Here is a 21273-nt window from a genome sequence, read left to right as displayed (position 1 = left end):
CTGGGGCTGGGAACGCTGCTCAGGAAGCTGAGTCCAAACATCAACAAACACAACTGCCGACAATGCACCCTGGGGGACAGGAAAGAGGAAGCAGAACAAGGAAGACATGGCTGTGTTGTGTGTTATTGGGAGACCTGGGCTGGGTATAAAAGCTGCCCAGAGCAGGAGCCAGACATTACCACCTCCTCTCCACACCAGCCAGCCTCCATCATGTGCCACACCAGCTGTTCCACAGGCTGCCAGCCGGCCTGCTGTGTGTCCAATCCCTGCCAGTCATCCTGCTGTGTGTCCAATCCTTGCCAGCCATCCTGCTGTGTGTCCAGCCCCTGCCAGTCATCTTGCTGTGTGTCCAGCCCCTGCCAGTCATCCTGCTGTGTGTCCAGCCCCTGCCAGCCATCCTGCTGTGTGTCCAGCCCCTGCCAGTCATCCTGCTGTGTGTCCAGCCCCTGCCAGCCATCCTGCTGTGTGTCCAGTCCTTGCCAGTCATCCTGCTGTGTGTCCAGTCCCTGCCAGCCATCCTGGTGTGTGTCTAGTCCCTGCCAGTCATCCTGCTGTGTGTCCAGTCCCTGCCAGTCATCCTGCTGTGTGTCCAGTCCCTGCCAGTCATCCTGCTGTGTGCCTGTGAGCTGCAGACCTGCCATGTGCATTCCTGTGAGATTGCAGGTGGCCTGCTGCTCCCCTGTGAGCTGTAGACCTAGTGTGTGTGTGGCTCCTTCCTGCCAGTCCTCCGTGTGTGTTCCTGTGAGCTGCAGGCCTGCTGTGTGTGTGGTCCCCAGCTGCCAGTCCTCTGGGTGCTGCCAGCCGTCCTGCCCCACCCAGGTCTGCAGACCTGTGTCCTGCGGCACCTCCACCTGCTGCTGACCAGGAGAGCCCAGCCTGCTCTTCCCAGTGCATGCACACATATCCATGCCCTACCCAGCACCTTTTCCCTGTGGTTCAGGACCCACACATGGGGCAGGTGCAAAACCTATTCAGCCTTTGTTGTGAATCTATCCTGAGGATGTTCATCTCCCCCTCCTCACCCCAGGAGAAGCTTGGCATCAGCATCCTCTTCTAATCCTCACTTTCAAATAAATATCACCTCTAGTGCATGGCTGCCTCCGTTGTTACAGTATGCTCTCGCTGCTCTGGCTTGGTTTCCTGAGTGTCAGAAGGCAGACAGGAGGCGGTCTGAGCCCTGGCTGTGGTGAGGTCACTGGCGCCTGGGGCTTTTGTCAAGACTGGAGTCCAGTAGCCAGGCGCTGGTGGCTCACGCCTGTAATCCTAGCTACTCAGGAGGCTGAGATCTGAGGATCGCGGTTCAAAGCCAGCCCGGGCAGGAGAGACTGTGAGACTCCTATCTCCAATAAACCATCAGAAAACCGGAAGTGGCGCTGTAGCTCAAGTGGTAGAGCGCTCGCCTTGAGCTGAAGAGCTGAGGGACAGCGCCCAGGCCCAGAGTTCAAGCCCCACGACCGACAAAAAAAAAAAAAGACTGGAGTCCACACAGCGATTGCATAGGGGGTCACAGTGTCAAAGATGCGGCCTCCGTGTCCTGGGGGACAAGGGCCTGGAGGCAGGACCCAGGGCTCTGCTTCTGGGTCCTGTGGAGTTCCTCCAGCAAAGCAGCTGGATTTCCCCATTCCTCCACATCAGCTGTGTGACTCTCCACTGCCATCAGGGGCCATCAGCTCCTCTCCTGCCATGCTGCGAGCCCACTCCGTGTTAGACTTCTGGGAGAGGGCAGACCTGCCCTTCCCAGGCCCTGGTTCTCCACAGGTGCGACACGGATGCCTCTGACCCGGAGTTCTTCCTGCTGTACTTGGGCTCAAGCCTTGTTACTTACTGGATTTGAGTTCCCTGGTGGTTTGATGGCCTGGAGCTGAGGTGGCCTGGTACCTACTGTGTCATTTAAGTTGGGGAACTAGAAGCGGTCAACCTGGGTCAAGAGTCCTGACTGGGCACACCCCATGTATATGCTCCACACACGTGCGTGCACAGATGCACACAAATGCACCACATCCACCCTCACAAGGCAAGTGCACATGGAAACAGTTTTGCACGCGCAGGTAGTTTGTGCACGTGTCACCACACGTGCACACAGGAATGACTTGCACACTCCTGCATGCTCCTGCACACATGCAGCAGGATTCTCACACGCACACACACGTCGGAGTGCCTTGCACTCCTGTGCTATGCACACCTGCACATGCATGCAGGGGTGTGGCCTCACCAGTGGGAGGATGCTCTGGAAACTTCCACTGCTGCTGGTGGTGGGGGGGGGGCAGGCAGAGGCTCTGAGCCCCTGCAGCAAGGCCCCGGGCCTGTCTCAGCCCCCTGTGCTGCTACACTCCACACACAGCGGGTCCATGGAAACAGGCTCAGAACACAGCAAGGAAGACCACGAGGTCTAGGGATTTGTTAACTTAGGAGAAACAGGTACAATTCCAGTTTTCCTTAAATTCACATTGAAGGAAGGGGAATAGAACGGGAAATGCCACTGGAAGAAGGGAACGAAGCAGGAGAGGAGAGCTCAGCTGTGGGGGTGGGGAGTGTGCAGGCGGGCACGCAGGAGCCTGGCGCTAGCCGAGGGGCATGCATTTCCAGGCCACACGGCAGCGGTGCCCACACTGCACACAGGGTGGTCTGGGGTCCATGCTGAGGGCCGAGGGGCTGCCCTGTGGTGGGCAGCAGGCGTTGGGCACAGCCCTGAGAAGCAGAGCAGGCTGGCCGGCCAGGGTGGAGTGGCGGCCGGGCGGCCAGGGGAGCCTCTGCGTCCTGTCGTGCATGCGCCCTCTCCCTCCCCTTCACCTCGGCCAGCTGTATCCTGTTGGAGTTTGCCATTTGGTGGCTCCCTCAGGCCTCAAGGCCCATGTGGCCCTTGCCTGTCTATGTGGCCACGTGTCTGTCTGCCTGCCTGGCCAGCATTCTTCTGTTCGGTCTTGGCTACTCTGTGATGCCCAGATATCCCACGAAGTCTGATATTCCTCTGTTGTCCAGATACTCGGTGATGGTAAGAAGTGTCACGTGTTCCTGGTGAACTGAGCCTGGTTGGGGGGCATCAGATTGCAATATATAGCCTGGTGTTGGCTGGGCAGGCACTGTGGCCCTTGAGCCAGCCCTCCAGCCCTTTTTGCCTGGTTATTTCCAGGGTAGACTCTTCCTGTACTCCAGGGGTGGCCTGGGCCATTCTCCTGCCAACCTGCCCCAAGGTCGGGATGACCAGTGTGAGCAGCTCGGCCCAGCCATTGATTGAGATGGACTCTCATGAATTCTAATGTTCTTTTATGCTCAAATTGGTCTCCATCTCTACCTTCCAAGTAGGTCAGATGACAGGCTTGCATCACCATGCCTGGCACATTGAACCTTTTAAGCCACCAATTAGATATCTTCTTCGTCAGTGCTTTCTGCTCTATCTGCATATAGAACTGGGGTTTGAACTCAGAGCCTTGTGCTTAAAGGGCAGGTGTGCTACCGCTTGAGCTGTGCTCCGCCCTGCCTTCTACCACTACTTACTCTGAGATCTACAGTGTTTGATATCACAGGCATGAGCCACGGACACCTGGCGTTAACCTATATTCTAGTGGATTTCTGTTAAACAGAATCTTGTTGGGCTTTGCTTTTTTTTAAAAAAAATCTAATTTGGAAATCTCTGTCTGGTGATTCTAGAGCTCAGATGTTCACTGATGTATTTAACTGCACGTACCATCTTGATAATCCCCTGCTATTTATCCCATCTATCCTTTTCTCTTTGTTACACTTCTTTTGGGTTTGGTTTAGAGTCCTTGGGTATTACATTTCATTCTCGAAATAAGGCCAATTAATTATCTATCTTGTCAATTCTCTTGACCTAGCCAAGAGAATGGTGTATTGTGTTTACAATACACAGCTTTAGTAAGACAGGAATATCTCTGTTCCACCTTTCGGCACCTCCCCCTCCCTCTCTGCCTTTGGGGTCTCTGCCATCATATTTTGCTTCTACTTATGTTAAGAGTTCCGCCAAGCATTGCTACTATTTTCACTTAGGCAGCAACTATCTTGCCAAGACTTACTTGTCTTCTCTTTGAAACAAGTCCTCTGCAAGGAGATTTCTTCAAGATTTATTGCATCCATGTTTGTTGTTAATGGAGTCGCTCTTAATTTTGGTTTATCTCAAATGTATTTGCTTCTCTTCATTTGTTAAGGTGCTTTCCTTCCACAGGGCTGGCCACTGTCTTAGCACTTTACATACCTTTGTTTCCTGTGTGTGGCATTTTAATCTGCACGCTTCCACAATTTCTTCTTTATTTTTTGCCAGTTCTGGACTTGAAGTCAGGGCCTGGGCACTGTCCCTGAGCTTCTTTTGCTCAAGGCTAGCACTCTACCACTTGAGCCATAGCACCACTTTTGGCTTTTTCTGAGTAGTTTATTGGAGATAAGAGTTTCATGGACCTTCCTGCCTGGGCTGGCTTTGAACCACAATCCTCAGGTCTCAGACTCCTGAGTAGGAACTTTGGTTTTTTAAGAGAACTTTTTGTTGTGGTTGTTAAGGTGTTGTAAGAGGGGTGACGGCCTCACGGGCCGGGTAATGAGTACACTTCTTCTTGTACAACGCCACTCCTTCCTTCGCTTTCCCCCAGCTTCCCCCTCCTGTCCCTGCCCACAAGTTGCAAAGTTCATTTTCCACATAGTGTCTACTGAATACCACTGCTACATTTGCTCACCCTCCCTACACTTCTGTCCCCTTTTCTCCCCTCAAAAGAGAGAAAAGAGAACAAACAAGAAAAAAACCAGACAACCCATCTCCACCAGCAGCTGACTGGTTCCTGAGAGCCATAGGTTGCATAAGGTGCATCTACCTTTGTGGGGGACGGGGGAGGGGAAGCTCCATGTAATTACTGTTGTCAACTCCTTAGTGTCTCTTCTGCTGGTCTCCCCTGCCCCCTCTCCTCCCAGGGCTCCAACTGCAAACATCAGCCGTGGCCTGCCATGGTCCCAGCGCCCCTCGCTCTGGGCCTGTGCCTTCCCCACGGTCACTGTTCCCCTTGTACCTCACTGCTCCTGATTCCTGTCTGCCTCTGTTCGAGTCCCCAGAGCCCGTCGCAGCTCGTCTTCCACGGTGTGTTTTGGTGTCTGCCTTAATCACCTGACTTGCTGTGAAGTTTGTGTCTGACAGCTCTGAGCCTGGGCTAGTGAGTCTGCTTTGGCTGATTTAGCCTCTTGATGATTAGCTGGCTCTTCCTTGCTGACTTAGGTGCCTTATCATCTTTGATTGGATATTAGGCAATATATATTGAGCAACTAAAATTGATAAAAGTAGAATTTCCCCTGGAAATGCATCTCTGCTGCCAGGTCGTGTGTGTGTGTGTGTGTGTGTGTGTGTGTGTGTGTGTGTGTGTGTGTGTGTGTGTGTGTGTGTGTGTGTGTGCATTATGTTGAATCAACTGGGGAGTTTTCAGATGCCTGTTACACAGAGAGGTCTTCACACATTTTTTTTCCCCCAGTGGGAGTGGGTAGGGTCCCTGCCTCTGATCTCTGGCCTCCAGCCTCTAGTCTCCTGTCTCTGGTCTCCAGCAGGCCTCTGGGCTGGGGCTGGACAGGGGCTTCTCTGACCTTCTGCTCTGAGAGCAGCTTCTCTTGGTATTAGTGTTGTTGTTGTGAGAGATGTGATCCCTGTCCTCCCTGATATGGACTCCTTCAGGGTCTGGCAGGAGCTTTGAGGTCCAGGCCTGTTTCCCACATACCCCTCATACTGGGTCTTCCTCTACCATTGCTCCCAGGTGCTGGGAATTCAGCAGGGGTGGGGCCATCCCACACCAAGATGTTCCTGGTCAGCTCAGTGGGGTACAGAGGAGAGAGAGTGGGGAGGGCTGGCAGGGTAGGGACAGTGGAGAGGAGGGGGGAAGGCCAGCAGGGAAGGGACAGTGGAGAAGAGGGGAGGAGGAGGGCCAGCAGGGGAGGGACAGTGGAGAGGAGGGGAGGAGGAGGGCCAGCAGGGGAGGGACAGTGGAGAGGAGGGGAGGAGGAGGGCCAGCAGGGGAGGGACAGTGGAGAGGAGGGGAGGAGGAGGGCCAGCAGGGGAGGGACAGTGGAGTAGAGGGGAAGGGGAGGGCCAGCAGGGGAGGGACAGTGGAGAGGAGGGGAGGAGGAGGGCCAGCAGGGGAGGGACAGTGGAGAGGAGGGGAGGGGGAGGGCCAGCAGGGGAGGGACAGTGGAGAGGAGGGGAGGGCCAGTGGAGAGGAGGGGAGGGGGAGGGCAGGCAGAGGAGGGGTATGGGCCACATTTGTGTCCTATGGTTTACGGAGACAGCTTCACAATTGAAGATGAGAGAGAGAGAGAGACAAGAGGTGTGCTACAAACATGAATTTATTTGGTTCACATGGAGAAGAGAAGGAACTGGTTCCCAGAACTTCTCCAGGGACAGGGACAGGGTGATCTGGATCATTCGGCTGTCCTCTGTGTTCTCACTGGGAAGTCCAGGGTTGGGTGAGCAGACCCTACACCTGCCTCAGGTGCTGCACCGTGGCCACAGAGCACAGGTGCTGGGAAGGGTGTGGATGCGGGCGCACGTGCTGGGAAGAGCAGGCTGGGCTCTGCTGGTCAGCAGCAGGCAGAGGTGCTGCAGGACACAGGTCTGCAGACCAGGGTGGGACAGGATGGCTGGCAGCACCCAGAGGACTGGCAGCTGGGGACCACACACACAGCAGGCCTGCAGCTCACAGGAACACACACGGAGGACTGGCAGGAAGGAGCCACACACACACTAGGTCTACAGCTCACAGGAGAGCAGCAGGCCACCTGCAATCTCACAGGAATGCACATGGCAGGTCTGCAGCTCACAGGCACACAGCAGGATGACTGGCAGGGACTGGACACACAGCAGGATGACTGGCAGGGATTGGACACGCAGCAGGAAGACTGGCAGGGATTGGACACACAGCAGGATGGCTGGCAGGGACTGGACACACAGCAGGATGACTGGCAGGGGCTGGACACACAGCAGGCCGGCTGGCAGGGACTGGACACAGAGCAGGATGACTGGCAGGGATTGGACACACAGCAAGTCGGCTGGCAGCCTGTGGAACAGCTGGTGTGGCACATGGTGGAGGCTGGCTGGTGGGAAGGAGGTGGTAATGTCTGGCTCCTGCTCTGGGCAGCTTTTATACCCAGCCCAGGTGTCCCAACAACACAACACAGCCGTGTCTTCTGTGTGATATTTTTATCATACCTGCCCTAACATCTTATTATCTTGGGATGCGGCTTCCTGCATAGACTCACCCACAAATAACTTCACCCTGGAGGCTAATCTTCCATAAACAGGATATTCAGTTTACTTACTGTAGACTTTGGGCTGTTGCTTTCAAGGCCACTGTTGTGTGTGTAGCACATCTGTCTTAACCTAATGTACACTGTCTCATTTCCTTATTTATTCTCATGCTGTTGATGAAGACTGAGGTAATAATTTACAGTTTTATTAGTTATTTGACCTTTTGTATTACACAAGAAAGTTCAATGCAGAAGTTGGCAAGCTATGGTTTATGGAACACATTTGGCCCATTGCCTGTTTTTATAAATAAAGCTTTGTTGGAACACAGCAGGCCCATTTGTATATGTGTTGCCAGCAGCTACTTTTGCATCATCTTGCAAAATTAAAACATTTATGTTTGGCCTTTCACAGAAAGTTAGCTAACCCTGGCATATAATCGCTGACAAGAGTTCATTTGCTCATTTAATAGGCATATACTGTGTGCCATCAGCTCTGGTCTCATGCGTCTACCAGCAATGGGAATAGGGGACAAATGAATAAAGGGATGAATGTATGAAATAATCCTGGAGAGGGCTGTGTCTTGCCACAGAAAATGGATCAGGGAAAAGAGTCTGGGGGCTTCGGTGGGGAAAGTGCTTAGTTAGCCTCGGGGATGAAAGGCTTCCAGGTACCATGTGTGCTGAACAGAAGTAGTCATGGAGGAGACTCTGAGAGACACAAGAGCCAGCATCTTCCTGGGTGGTGGGAAGTCACACTCCATGTATGGGTGCAGGAGGGCAGTTGTATCCAAGGACCAGGTGTCACAGTCCTGTGTTGGGGGACCTGGAATGTGGAGTTCGGAGCCTCCTGATAGAAAAGTTCTCTGAGGATACCCAGGCACCTGAGACTCACATTTGTCATCCTAGCACCTCAGGAGGCTGAGATTAGACAATTGCACTTCGTAGCAAGCCTGGGGGGAGAAAAGCCTGTAAGACTCCATTTCCAACTGACCAACCAAAAGCTAGGTTGGAGGTGTGGCTTGAGGTAGAAAGCCAGACTTGAGAACACAGGGCCCTGAGTTCAAGCCACAGTGCCAGCACAAAAACCAAAAAATAAAACAGTCACTGAATGTGAAGATAATGCTGGTAATTATGTAATCTGAAAAAGGGTGAAGAAAAATTAAGAAAGAAGAGGGCCATGTGAAGCAAAATCATGGTCCAACATACAAGCATAGTCCAACACACTTGGGGGGCAGAGAAAGTAACTGAACGATTGACTAATTTTTGAGGAAACAATTTATTTTTTAAACTAAACTAGAGAGATCCAAGAGTCTCATAAAACATCAGCATAAAACATAAAGAAAACCACAAATGACCTCATACTAAGGTGGCAGAAACCAAAAATAAGATGGGACTCCTGAAGACGATGGAGTGAGACCTCACACAAAAGAGCTGAGACGGCCGTAGACTTCCCGGTGGGGACAGTGCGGGGTGGGCGACGATGGCACGTCCGCAACGCAGCGTAGGAAATCCACAACACAGAACCCCGTTCGCAAGAAGATAAATCGCTCATAAAAACAGAAGTGGAGAGGATGCCACATCAGCAGGAATGCAGGACGGAGTGCGTCAGGTTGAGCAGGCTCCAGATCATGTGGACCCCAAGCCTAGAGAAAGACGTGGGTCAGCCGAACCACGGGGAGGGCAGGAGGCCTTTTCTGTCCTCCGGTGGACTTGTAATGGACTGACTGCTTTCCTGCATCTTTCAGATAGAGAAATCCAGTTGGACTTCACCTGTGTGTGTGTGTGTATGTGAGTGAGAGTGATCTAGGAGATCAGATTAAGGGCTTGCTCGTGTAAGACAAGTTTACCACTGACCTTCACTTGCATGTAGCTCTCTCTTACACTGACAGGTTTAGTTTAGTTTAGTTTAGTTTTGGCTAGTCCTAGGGCTTGAACTCTGGGCTTGGGTGCTGTCCTTGAGCTTCTTTGTGCTCAAGAGTAATGCTCTACCACTGGAGCTACAGCTCCACTTCCAGCTTTTTCTGAGTGGTTTATTGGAGATAAGCCTCACAGACTTTCCTTGCCCAGGCTGGCTTCGAACTGTAATCCTCAGATCCTGAGTAGCTAAGATGACCGGCCTGAACCACTGGCGCCTGGCTGACTTTTTTTTTTAAAGCAACATAAATAACCCATGTTTTTGATTCCTGGAATTCAATAAATAGCATTTAACATGTTCAGGAGAGTTACACCTTGGGTTCCTCCCCAGCTGGTATCTTCCTTTAGTCTCCTCGTTTGTGAATAAGGATTATCACGGCCTTTAGCTCTAGCCCCCACAAGGGAGAGACAACATGTACCATCTGTCTCTCTAAGTTTGGCTCACCTTACTGAGTTTGCTCTAGATCCATCCATTTCCCCGAAAATGACACAACCTTTCAAAACATTATAGAAAAAAAACTTCTGTTCCCAGGTCCTGGAGTTCATTTCGACAAAGATTATTTTATATGATCAGAGGCACATAGCATTGTGTTCTTATCCTCCTTTTGGTCCTCCTATATGTGAACAAATGATAGAATCTTATTCGTTCTAATGGCTGTGTAAAATTCCATTGTGTACAAACATCACATTTTATTGATCTGCTCATCCCTTGTGGGGCATCTGGCTCTCTCCATAACTTTATTGTGAATAGTGCAGCAGTGAACATGGGTGTGCAGGTGTCTTTCTTTACAGTAACCTGGCTGGTGATGCTCTGGGTAGATAGATGCCTGGGAATGCTGGCTGGGTCACAGGGAAGGTCTATGTTTGGTTTTGTAAGGAACCTCCAGACCGCTGTCCAAGTGGCTGTAGTAGTTCACATTCCCACTAGCATTCATTGTTGTTTGAACAACTGACTTTGTAGCACATGTTTTTATTGCTATTATAAAGGTGATGTACAGAGGGGCCACCATCTCACCAGTCAGGTAAGGAGCACCTCCCAGTGCTCTCTCCTGCTTTTCCCTTCCTGTCCTGTTCACGAGTTGAGTGGCTCATTCTCCACGTGTGTCAGGTGAGCACCACGGACTGCCGGGAGCGTTCACACGGGCGGCCGCGTGGCGCCCGAGCGCGTGTTGGCGGTGTCTCTGTCGTAAGGCTTGTGCGGAGCCTGCTGTCACAGACAGCTCCGAGTCCTCACCGGGTGGCCCAGCAGCTCCGCTCCGCTCTTCTGGGTCCAAGCCCTGACCCCAGCGTGGGCTCAGGCCTGGGGTGGAGGCACCTCGGCGGGCCACTGGCAGTTGGAAATCCCTGCCCTTAGCTGTTGGTGCTTGGCCGGCTGCTGGCCCGGCCGTCCCCCCCCCCGCCCCACACGGGGGTTCACTGGACCACGGCCCTGTCTACCCTCCCCCCTGTCCACACAGTGTCCCCTGCTTTGTGTCTCCTTAAGCCCTGAGTGGAAAGGGATGTCAGGTGGCCCCGAGTTCTCTGGGGTCCACGGGAACTTCTAGAGCCTGAGCGCAGGGCGTACACGTTGGGCGGGTGGAGGCGGCCCGGGCCAAGTGTGTCTCTGCGGCCCGCTATCCTGGGCACCCTCCTCAAACGAAGCCTGAATTTCACAGGCGGTGGACGCACAGCCCAGCCCGGGCTGGCTTGGGCTCAGAGGAGGCTCAGAACGCAGGATGTGTCCCCAGAGCACAGGCTTTATTGGTTACAGCAATTGGCTTTTGTCACATGAATGCAGGTGTGAACTGGAGAGGCCGGGGACCATGACGACGGGTGGCTGCCAGGCCACAGAGGGGAGGCTGCTCCTCGGGAGAGGGGTGATTCTGGGGGCCGGGGGATCCTGAGGGGCCATGCCCAGAGCAGAGGCAGCCCATGAGAGCCCGACCGCGCCCATCAGCAGCTGCACTGGCCCGGGGAGCCGCCACAGCAGGCCTGGCGGGAGCAGGCAGGGCGGCACAGCAGGGACACGCACGAGGCCGCCGGGCGGCAGCAGCCGGGCTGGCAGCAGGGGGTACAGCAGGAGGAGGTGGGCACGCAGCAGGCGGGCCTGCACACGGGCCTGCACAGCAGGGACACGCTGGAGGACGGCGGGCAGGGCGGGCAGGGGCGGCAGCAGGGCTGGCAGCTGGAGGACTGGCAGCAGCAGGAGGAAGCCCCGCAGCACACGGGCTCACAGCACACGGGTCTGCAGCACACGGGCTCACAGCACACGGGTCTGCAGCACACGGGTCTGCAGCACATGGGCTCACAGCACACGGGCTCACAGCACACGGGCCTGCAGCACATGGGCTCACAGCACACGGGCTCACAGCACACGGGTCTGCAGCACATGGGCTCACAGCACACGGGCTTACAGCAGACAGGCACGCAGCAGGACGGCTGGCAGGCTGAGCAGGGGCAGCTGCAGGGCTGGCAGCTAGACGGCTGGCAGCAGGAGGGTGTGCAGCAGCTGGCGCAGACGGACTGGCAGCAGGGGCTGGACGCACAGCCCGCTGGGGAGCAGAGGAAGGTGAGGCAGGGGGCGGGGGCGCAGCCGCGGGGCTGGCAGCAGCTGGGGGCGCCGCAGGGCTCGCAGCAGCTCTCTGGGCAGTCGTCCACCTGCCAGGAGGCGTGGGAGCAGGAATCGCAGGAGCCGGGCAGGCAGACCCGGCTGTCATAGCTCAGGTCACTGGAGCAGACGGACATGGTGGAGGCGGCCATGGCGGCGGGGCTGGGAGGAGGTGAGGGTGTGTGTGAGCGAGTGGAGTGTGTGTGAGTGTGTGGGCCTGGGCATGTGTGGGCTTTTATACCCCAGCGTGTTGTCCCCGCCGAGGTTTACGAGCCTCTCTTCCTGGTGGTGCTGCCTCTGGCCGCGGCCGGTCGTTAGTGCCGGTTCTTTGCACGCCTGCCCCAGGACGCCTCCTCTGCCCCCCTTTGGCTCCGGTGCTGTCTGCTCCTGGAGGCTCAGACGTGGACCCTCTCCTGCGGGGGGGGACCCGGCCTGACACCCCTCCCCAGTGCTTTATTGCCTTGGGCACTTTAAAGCAATAAGCATGAAGAAGAATGTGCACGTCTCAGGAACACAGCTGGCCGGGCAGGGCAGGTTCCGCCTGTGCCGCTGGAGCACGTGGGCGGGCCCGGGACAGGGGCCTCCTCTCCTGCGGTGGGTCCCCCCATTTCTGTCTTCCTCTGCTCTGGGGCCGGGGAGGACTCTGGCTTTCGGAGTCTTCACGCTCCTCTCAGGAAGTCTCGCGCTGTTTCAGGATAAGCTAATGACGGGTGGGGGAGGGAACCTAGACACACAAGGGAAGGGTAGGGCGGTCGCCAGCCGCCGGCTCATCACCCGACCCGTGTGACCTCACCCCTCCTCCATCACCTTGACAGTAAAAATCCCGGCTGGGGAGACTCCAGCTCTTCCGGGCCTCCCTTTCCTGTCTGCTCGTTTTCCCTCAGTTCTTCAGGCTTACCTTTGACCTTTCCTCCAGGAGATTTTCCTGATTTTTTGTTGTTGTTCATCATGGGGCTTGAACTCTGGGCCTGGGCGCTGTCCCTCAGCTCTTCAAGGCAAGTGCCCTACCACATGAGCCACAGCGCTACTTCCAGTTTTTGGTGGTTCATTGGAGATCAGAGTCTCACAGACTTTCCTGCCCAGGCTGGCTTTGAACCGTGGTCCTCAGAGCTCTGTCTACTGAGTAGCTGGGATGACTGGCTGAGCTCTGCGCCCGGCTGGATTTTCCTGTTATTTTACCTTTCACATCTGAGTCTTCAGCCATGTCCACTCCATTGTTTTTTATTTCCCAGAGTGATTTGCTGTTTCTCTGTCCTTTGATGGAAGTGGAACAAGACCCCCACCATGACCCCCAACCCTGCCCCATGACCCCTACCCTGCCCCATGACCCCATCCTGTCCATGACCCACCCTGTCCCATGACCCCACCCTGTCCCATGACCCCAGCCCTGCCATGTGACCCCTACCCTGTCCCATGACCCCACTCTGCCCCATGACCTCCACCCTGCCCCGTGACCCCCGTTCTGTGGTCCTCCTCATGGCAGAGCCCCTGCCCCCCAGGCCACAGTCTCCATGAACCTGACAAGCCCGCGGTGACGCCATGCTGTTCTCCGACGGTGGCCCAGCACGGTCGCGGTGGCCCCGCATTCCACCGGGAGTTCAGTCCCAGTGCCAGTGCGCGCCTCCGCCGGCATGGCCGCTCCGTCCACGCTGTGAAGTCGGCTACGGTGAATGCAGGGGTGAGCACGGGTGGGTGTAGGATGATCATGGTATGGATGTGGGCATGCATGGCCTGTGGAGCGGGTGGGCATGGGCTGTGAGGTGTGCGAGGGTGTGCACGGGGCTATGGGGGGGTGAACATGGGTGTGGGTGGGGTGAACATGAGGTGTGCGTGGGTGAACATGGGTGTGCATGGGGTGTACGTAGGTGTGCGTGGGTGTGCACAGGCCTATGGGGGGTGAACATGGGTGTGGGTGGGGTATATGTAGGTGTGTGCGTGGGTGTGCATGGGGCTATGTGGGGGTGAACATGGGTGTGGGTGGGGTGTACGTAGGTGTGCATGGGTGTGCACGAGCCTATGGGGGGTGAACATGGGTGTGGGTGGGGTGTACGTAGGTGTGCATGGGTGTGCACGGGGGCTATGTGGGGGTGAACATGGCTGTGGGTGGGGTGTACGTAGGTGTGCATGGGTGTGCACGGGGGCTATGTGGGGGTGAACATGGGTGTGGGTGGGGTGTACGTAGGTGTGCATGGGTGTGCACGGGGGCTATGTGGGGGTGAACATGGGTGTGGGTGGGGTGTATGTAGGTGTGCATGGGTGTGCACGGGCCTATGTGGGGGTGAACATGGGTGTGGGTGGGGTGTACGTAGGTGTGCATGGGTGTGCACGGGGGCTATGTGGGGGTGAACATGGGTGTGCGTGGGGTGTACGTAGGTGTGCATGGGTGTGCACGGGGGCTATGTGGGGGTGAACATGGGTGTGGGTGGGGTGTACGTAGGTGTGCGTGGGTGTGCACGGGGGCTATGTGGGGGTGAACATGGGTGTGCGTGGGGTGTACGTAGGTGTGCGTGGGTGTGCACGGGGGTTATGTGGGGGTGAACATGGGTGTGCGTGGGGTGTATGTAGGTGTGCATGGGTGTGCACGGGGGCTATGTGGGGGTGAACATGGGTGTGCGTGGGGTGTACGTAGGTGTGCGTGGGTGTGCACGGGGGCTATGTGGGGGTGAACATGGGTGTGGGTGGGGTGTATGTAGGTGTGCATGGGTGTGCACGGGGGCTATGTGGGGGTGAACATGGGTGTGTGTGGGCTGCTGCTGTCTCTCACGGTACTGACTTTACTTCTTTGCACTTATTTATTTATTTATTTTGGTCGGTCGTGGGGCTTGAACTCTGGGCCTGGGCGCTGTCCCTCAGCTCTTCAGCTCAAGGCCAGTGCTCTACCACTTGAGCCACAGCACTACTTCTGGTTTTCTGAGTGGTTTATCAGAGGTGAGAGTGTTACAGATGTTCCTGCCCGGGCTGGCTTTGAGCTGTGATCCTCAGGTCTCAGCCTCCTGAGTAGCTAGGATGACAGGCGTGAGCCACCGGCACCTGGCTACGTCTTTGCACTTAAACCCAGAATTGGTGTTGCTGGTGGTGTGGGGCCGCGACTTCTAATGTGTTGTGCTGTTGTTGGTGAATCAGGCTGGCCTGGAGCCCACCCTGGCACCCAGCTGGCCTCCTGCTCTGCCTCCCGAGGCTGGGTTACAGGCGTGTACCACGTCTGCCTTCTAGTTCTGGCAAAGGGACATCTGCATTGTTTTCTGTAATGAGGAGACATAGGACTCAGGTTCTTTAGGGCAGGTTTGCCTATGCTAATCTTCTCTTTAGAACCTCTTACTTCTGTGTTTCTATGAGCTGGGTCTACAGTGTGTCCATCTTACTTTCCCCTCTCTCTCTCCCCTCCCTCCCCTTCCCGCCTCTTGCTCTCTCCTCTTTATCTTTCTCCATCTCTCCCCTCCAAGGTCTCCTATCTCTGTCTGTCTCTTTCTCACTCTCTCTGCTGGTTTTGGCACTAGAATTCTGCCTGTTTTTCTAGATAAATCCAGAATACCTGTGGCTTATGCTAAGCTTGGGAGTGAGTGTGCTTGTGTGTGTGTGCATGCGTGTGTGCACAGTGCGCGTGTGTGTGTACGGAGCGTGTGCACAGTGCGCGTGTCTGTGTGTACAGAGCTTGCACTCAGGACCTCATTCATGCTCTCACTTGGCATTTTTACTCCTGGGGTATTTTACCACCAGAGCCATGCTTCCAGTCTGGTGTTTTGCTCCTTATTTTGGAGATCGAGTCTCAGACTCTTCTGTCCAGGCTGGCTTCCGACTGTGATCCTCCAGGTTTCAGCCTCCTGAGTAGCTGGGATCACAGGTGTGAGCAAAGGCCTTCATGCTGAACTATCACACAAAAGTCCGTATCTTTTGAAGACAGACTGAAGTTCCACTTTGTTGGTATTGTTAACTTGTATTTGAGAACATGGCAGGATCGTGCCCGCAATTCAGGATGAATTTGGGGTCCACGCGAGCTCTGTTGGCCCTTCTGCCGCCGGCCTGGCTGCCCCCTGCCGCTGGCCTGGCTGCCCCCTGCTGCCGGCCTGGCTGCCCCCTGACGCCGGCCTGGCTGCCCCCTGCTGCTGGCCTGGCTGCCCTCTGCCGCCGGCCTGGCTGCCCCCTGCCGCTCTGCTCACAGCGCCAGCTCACAGTGTCCTACCATGTGGATGAGGCAGTCCTGTGGCCGTTTCTGCGGGCTGGCCTCCTGTGGCTGTTTCTGCGGGGCTGGCCTCCTGTGGCGGTTTCTGCGGGCTGGCCTCCTGGCCTGCAGAGGCTCCTGCTGTGGGGCCATTGTCTCTCTGAGGGCTGCGCCTGCGGCCGTGGGGCAGTGGGAGGCTGCCATCCCAGCAAGGTCACCGTGGGAGGCAAGCTGGTGAGGCCCAGGGAGCCAGGCCAGGCCCAGGCGGGACCTCGGCCCCGGAGGGCCTCTGTGGAGGCCCGGGAAGTGAGTCCAGGCCCAGGTGTGAAGGTCAAGTGCAGTGCGGAGGTCTTGGCTTCCCTGGGGAATCCTGGTCTTGGTTCCCAGGACTCCCCCCTGAGGGGCCCAGTGGACCTGGGGCTGAGCCCCACAGGTCCCCGGGGGGCCGGGCCTGAGGGGCTCTCAGCACCACCTAGACCTTCACCTTCCCCTCCACATCCCCACGTTGAAGCCAGGACAGAGGCGGGGTGATGCTGAGCAGCTTTATTAGGACCAGTGGGGAGACGGCGTGGGGAGTGGCCGGGAGGGGAGGGTGGGTTATGGCTCAGGAGCAGCTAGACCAGCTGGGAGGGGCATCCCAGGGCAGATCCTGGGAGCAGCAGGACCCCAGGCAAGGGGCAGATGGTCCCTGAGGGAGGGGTCCCTTGTGCCCTGTGGCTGGCAGGTTGTGGGGCAGGCAGTGGTGAGGACAGCACTTAGAGGACACCCCAGAGCTCAGCAGCTGCACTGGCCCGGGGAGCCACAGCAGGCCTGGCGGGAGCAGGCAGGGCGGCACAGCAGGGACACGCACGAGGCCGCCGGGCGGCAGCAGCCGGGCTGGCAGCAGGGGGCACAGCAGGAGGAGGTGGGCACGCAGCAGGCGGGCCTGCACACGGGCCTGCACAGCAGGGACACGCTGGAGGACGGCGGGCAGGGCGGGCAGGGGCGGCAGCAGGGCTGGCAGCTGGAGGACTGGCAGCAGCAGGAGGAAGCCCCGCAGCACACGGGCTCACAGCACACGGGCTCACAGCACACGGGCCTGCAGCACACGGGCTCACAGCACACGGGCTCACAGCACACGGGCTCACAGCACACGGGTCTGCAGCACACGGGCTCACAGCACACGGGCTCACAGCACACGGGTCTGCAGCACACGGGCTCACAGCACACAGGCTCACAGCACACTGGCTTGCAGCACATGGGCTTACAGCAGACGGGCATGCAGCAGGACGGCTGGCAGGCTGAGCAGGGGCAGCAGCAGGGCTGGCAGCTAGACGGCTGGCAGCAGGAGGGTGTGCAGCAGCTGGCGCAGACGGACTGGCAGCAGGGGCTGGACGCACAGCCCGCTGGGGAGCAGAGGAAGGTGAGGCAGGGGGCGGGGGCGCAGCCGCGGGGCTGGCAGCAGCTGGGGGCGCCGCAGGGCTCGCAGCAGCTCTCTGGGCAGTCGTCCACCTGCCAGGAGGCGTGGGTGCAGGCGTCGGAGCAGACGGACATGGTGGAGGCGGCCATGGCGGCGGGGCTGGGAGGAGGTCAGTGTCTGAATGTGGGGGAGTGGGTGGGTGGGGGTGCCCTGTCCCTGGGCTTTTCTCCCCTGTGGTGTGTTTGTCTGTCTGGAGCCTCAGCGCCTTCCCTTTCCGTGTTGCTCTGGGTGCACGAGGACCTTCATTAGGGCTCAGCTCGTAAACTTCCTGGTCCTGGGCGGGGCTGCGGCCTGCGCGTGGCTCTGCAGGGCACCTCAGGACCCGTGTGGACGGTGGCAGGGCTGACCGCGCCCTCCTCCCAGGCCTCACCGCCAGCGGCCTGCCCGGGCTCCTGTGGGACAGTCTGTCTCCAGCCTCTGCGCCGGTGGCCTCAGCCGGGTCAGATGGACCGAGCTGTGTGTCTGCGCCCAGACAGCGGAAGAACAGCCCCTCCTGGGGGCTCTGGGTCGCCGTGGCCCCGTGCTGCTGCGGCCACTGGCCTGGATCTCTCCCTGGGGAGGACACCGGCCTGGTCTCCGGGAAGCGGGTGTGTTTGTAGGACACACAGATTCAAGGATGCACCAAGCCTGACCTTCCTGTCCATCCAAGGCCCACTGGAGCCACCACGTGCACGGGAGAGGTGGTCAGGGGAGGGCGACACAGCCTGGTGGAGGGGGCGAGGAGGAGGGTCACCTGGAGATGCTAAAGGATACACGTGGTCAGCTGGGCAGCGGCTCTGGCCCAAGCATGGGCAGGCACGATCATGCCCTCTACAGGATGACTGTCCCGGCTTGGCTGGTGGGTGGCGCAATGGGAACCCATTTCCCAGCGTCCTGTCGGCCTTGTGGGGGTAAAGAGTAGGCTGGACAGGCAGGGAGCCCCTCTGGCCAGAGGTCCTGCCCAGGGCAGTGGACGGGGAAGGGCAGGGACGGGGAGACAAAAATCAGACTGAGAAATCTGAACCAGGTTCAGAGCTCCCCTGCCAGACGCCCACCAGGACGGGACCTTCCCACCACGCCCCGCCGACCCCGGGGTCAGGACCGTGAACACCGTGTCTGTTCCCAGGCCCCCGCACAGGGCCTGCACAGCCAGTCAGCACAGAGGGAAGGAAGGCCTTGTGTGTCTGGTTCTGTCGCCCAGCATCCTTTCAAGGTGCACCCAGGATTGTCACAGGGTTGGAGCGTGTCCTTTTCTGGGAGTGATTTTCTTCCACATAGATAGCTGGCGTCGGGCGGATCCACACCTCGAATGCTGAGCGCTGATGTTTCCCTGTGGGAGTGTAAACTTGTGCGCACTTTTGTTTGCACGATTCTTTTCACTTCCTTTGGGTGCCACGGCAGGGGTGTGTGTAATTCTGTGTCCAGCTGCCGAGGGAAGGCCAGGCCGGTTCCGCGACATCTGCACCCCCCTCTGCCCACTACTGGTTAAGAAGGGGGTCTCTTGAGTGTGCTCATACCACGGTCCTCCTCTCTCAGCCCCTCAGGTAGCAAGAACTGCAGGTGTGAAGCCAGCACCCAGCCGCGTGTTCTTCATGTGTTCTGGATGTGAGCTGGGTGTGAGCTTCCCGGGGTTCCCCACATCCCACGTGTTCTTCATGTGTTCTTCACACGTTCTTCATGTGTTCCGGGTGTGAGCTTCCAGGGGTTTCCCATGTTCCACATGTTCTTCATGTGTTCTAGGTGTGAGCTTCCCGGGGTTCCCCACGTCCCACGTGTTCTTCATGTGTTCTGGGTGTGAGCTTCCCGGGGTTCCCCATGTCCCACGTGTTCTTCATATGTTCTTCATGTGTTCTGGGTGTGAGCTTCCCGGGGTTCCCCACATCCCACGTGTTCTTCATGTGTTCTGGGTGTGAGCTGGGTATGAGCTTCCCGGGTCCCCACATCCCACGTGTTCCTCATGTGTTCTTCATGTGTTCTTCACGTGTTCTGGGTGTGAGCTTCCCGGGTCCCCAGTCCCACGTGTTCTTCATGTGTTTTTCGCGTGTTCTTCATGTGTTTTTCACGTGTTCTTCATGTGTTCTGGGTGTGAGCTTCCCGGGGTTCCCCATGACCCATGTGTTCTTCATGTGTTCTTCAAGTGTTCTTCATGTGTTCTGGGTGTGAGCTTCCCGGGGTTCCCCACATCCCATGTGTTCTTCATGTGTTCTGGGTGTGAGCTGGGTGTGAGCTTCCCGGGTCCCCATGTTCCACATGTTCTTCATGTGTTCTTCACGTGTTCTTCATGTGTTCTGGGTGTGAGCTTCCTGGGTCCCCATGTCCCATGTGTTCTTCATGTGTTCTTCACGTGCTCTTCACATGTTCTGGGTGTGAGCTGGGTGTGAGCTTCCCGGGGCCCCATGTCCCATGTGTTCTTCATGTGTTCTTCACGTGCTCTTCATGTGTTCTGGGTGTGAGCTGGGTGTGAGCTTCCCGGGGCCCCATGTCCCATGTGTTCTTCATGTGTTCTTCATGTGTTCTTCACGTGTTCTGGGTGTGAGCTGGGTGTGAGCTTCCCGGGGTTTCCCACGGCCCATGTGCTATCATCTTAGCTCTTGATTTGTTTTCCCTTGCACAGAGCATATTAAATTGTGATGAAGTCTGATTTCCCTGCTTTCTTTTCCTCTCTTGTTGCTTATGCTTTTTGTGTCATAGCTAAGAAACCACAGTCACATCTCACATAAAGATTTCCCTTCATGTTTCCTTCTCAAAGTCCTTGAGTTCCTGTGTTTAGGTCTTTTTTTTAATCCGCTGTGAGTTAATCTTCAGATGTGATGTGAGTGTGGCACTGTGTGTGTTGGAAGACTCAGAATCGGTCCATGGACCGACATGCCAGCACCTCTGCCTTCATTCCCACAGTTTGGAAGTAAATCATATTTTTTGAGCATCTTCATGAGTTTGGATTAGCTCGGTGGAAGAAGGTCCCACGCTCACATGGATCATACTTCTTGTTTTCTGATTTGCACGTCCCTCAGTTTTCCTTGCCTAAGTTCTCTGCTGCGTCCAGTCTGGGTCAAGGGCCCGTGGCTGGTGTGGATGTCCGTATCTGGTCTCTGACCTGAGGGTGGGGTTGAGGACCTGTGGCTGGTGGTGGTGTGGACCTCTGTGTCTGGTCTCTGACCTGAAGTCAAACTGTGGCCTGCACCACCAGTGTTATGTCACCCTGGGCAGTGTGGCACCAGTCCTCTGATTGCTGTGCGTCTGGCGGGTTTGTCTTCATCAGGAGAAGGTGTTGGCTTTTGTTAACTGGCTTTTCTGAATCCACGGAGATGGGCCTGTGGTCCACCTCCATTCTGTGTCTGAGTCCCAGAGGTGGATTTTCAAACGTCCTGGTCGGTCCCCATGTGTCTGGCTGTGAAATCCGGGCGCCTGCTGCTCCGTTTCCTTGCTTTGTATTTTTGTGGAGGGTTTTTGAATCCGTATGTATAAAAGAGAGTGAAACAGTTACTTTTTGCTTGTTTTGTTTTAGTAGAGAAATGATGACCACACAGAATGATTTCAGAAGTGTTCCTCTTTTATTTGGTAGAAGTTTAGAAGGGGGTAAGCATTATTTTCTCCCTCTGTGTTGTCCCACAGAGACACCCTGTGTCTCTGCGCTTTTCTTTGGGGATGTTTTTTGGCTAGTGATCTAAGGCTTATTGGTCAAAGCCAACCCAGGCAGGAAAGTCTGTGAGTCACTTATCTCCAGTTAACCACCAAAAACCAAGAGTGGAGCATGGCTCAAGTGATAGAACATGAGCCTTGAGCAAAAAAGCTCAGGGACAGTGCCCAGGCCCCGATTTCAAGTCCCAAGCCTGGTACTATAAAATAGTTATGAATCAGATAACGGCATTAAATATCAACCTGGAGGCCAATCCATCAAGAATATAAGATCACTGTGAACATTTATGTACCTAACATGTAGATCCAGAAACA

At 56.4% G+C, this 21273-nt stretch overlaps 4 protein-coding genes across 6 annotated transcripts; 1 reads left to right on the top strand and 3 right to left on the bottom strand.

Annotated features, from left to right (window-relative positions):
• Positions 1-210: 210 nt before the first annotated feature.
• On the top strand, positions 211-861 carry LOC138832586 (keratin-associated protein 12-1-like). 3 transcript variants are annotated; one of them, XM_070030813.1, is made up of 2 exons: positions 211-272; positions 594-861. In XM_070030813.1, the coding sequence occupies exons 1-2, from the start codon at positions 211-213 to the stop codon at positions 859-861; spliced, it is 330 nt and encodes a 109-aa protein (XP_069886914.1). The 3 variants fall into 3 exon arrangements, with proteins under 3 accessions (XP_069886914.1, XP_069886913.1, XP_069886912.1); XM_070030812.1 differs by having other exon boundaries at positions 211-347; positions 633-861; XM_070030811.1 differs by having other exon boundaries at positions 211-407.
• A 5697-nt stretch (positions 862-6558) lies between these two features.
• LOC138832587 (keratin-associated protein 12-1-like) lies at positions 6559-7059 on the bottom strand. The gene is made up of 2 exons (XM_070030814.1): positions 6893-7059; positions 6559-6826 (listed from the first exon to the last, which is right to left on the bottom strand). Exons 1-2 carry the CDS (start codon positions 7057-7059, stop codon positions 6559-6561), a joined length of 435 nt encoding a protein of 144 aa, XP_069886915.1.
• A 4011-nt stretch (positions 7060-11070) lies between these two features.
• On the bottom strand, positions 11071-11877 carry LOC138832583 (keratin-associated protein 10-3-like). Its single transcript, XM_070030808.1, has 2 exons — positions 11513-11877; positions 11071-11392 (listed from the first exon to the last, which is right to left on the bottom strand). Exons 1-2 carry the CDS (start codon positions 11875-11877, stop codon positions 11071-11073), a joined length of 687 nt encoding a protein of 228 aa, XP_069886909.1.
• Positions 11878-16658: 4781 nt separating this feature from the next.
• Positions 16659-17432, bottom strand: LOC138831911 (keratin-associated protein 10-3-like). Its single transcript, XM_070028918.1, has 2 exons — positions 17092-17432; positions 16659-17022 (listed from the first exon to the last, which is right to left on the bottom strand). Exons 1-2 carry the CDS (start codon positions 17430-17432, stop codon positions 16659-16661), a joined length of 705 nt encoding a protein of 234 aa, XP_069885019.1.
• Positions 17433-21273: the final 3841 nt, after the last annotated feature.

Source organism: Dipodomys merriami, unplaced genomic scaffold (genome assembly GCF_024711535.1).
Source record: "Dipodomys merriami isolate MVZ:Mamm:240054 unplaced genomic scaffold, mDipMer1.0.p SCAF_2, whole genome shotgun sequence".
Lineage (NCBI taxonomy): Eukaryota > Metazoa > Chordata > Mammalia > Rodentia > Heteromyidae > Dipodomys > Dipodomys merriami.
This window is presented reverse-complemented; position numbering and strand designations above follow the sequence as displayed.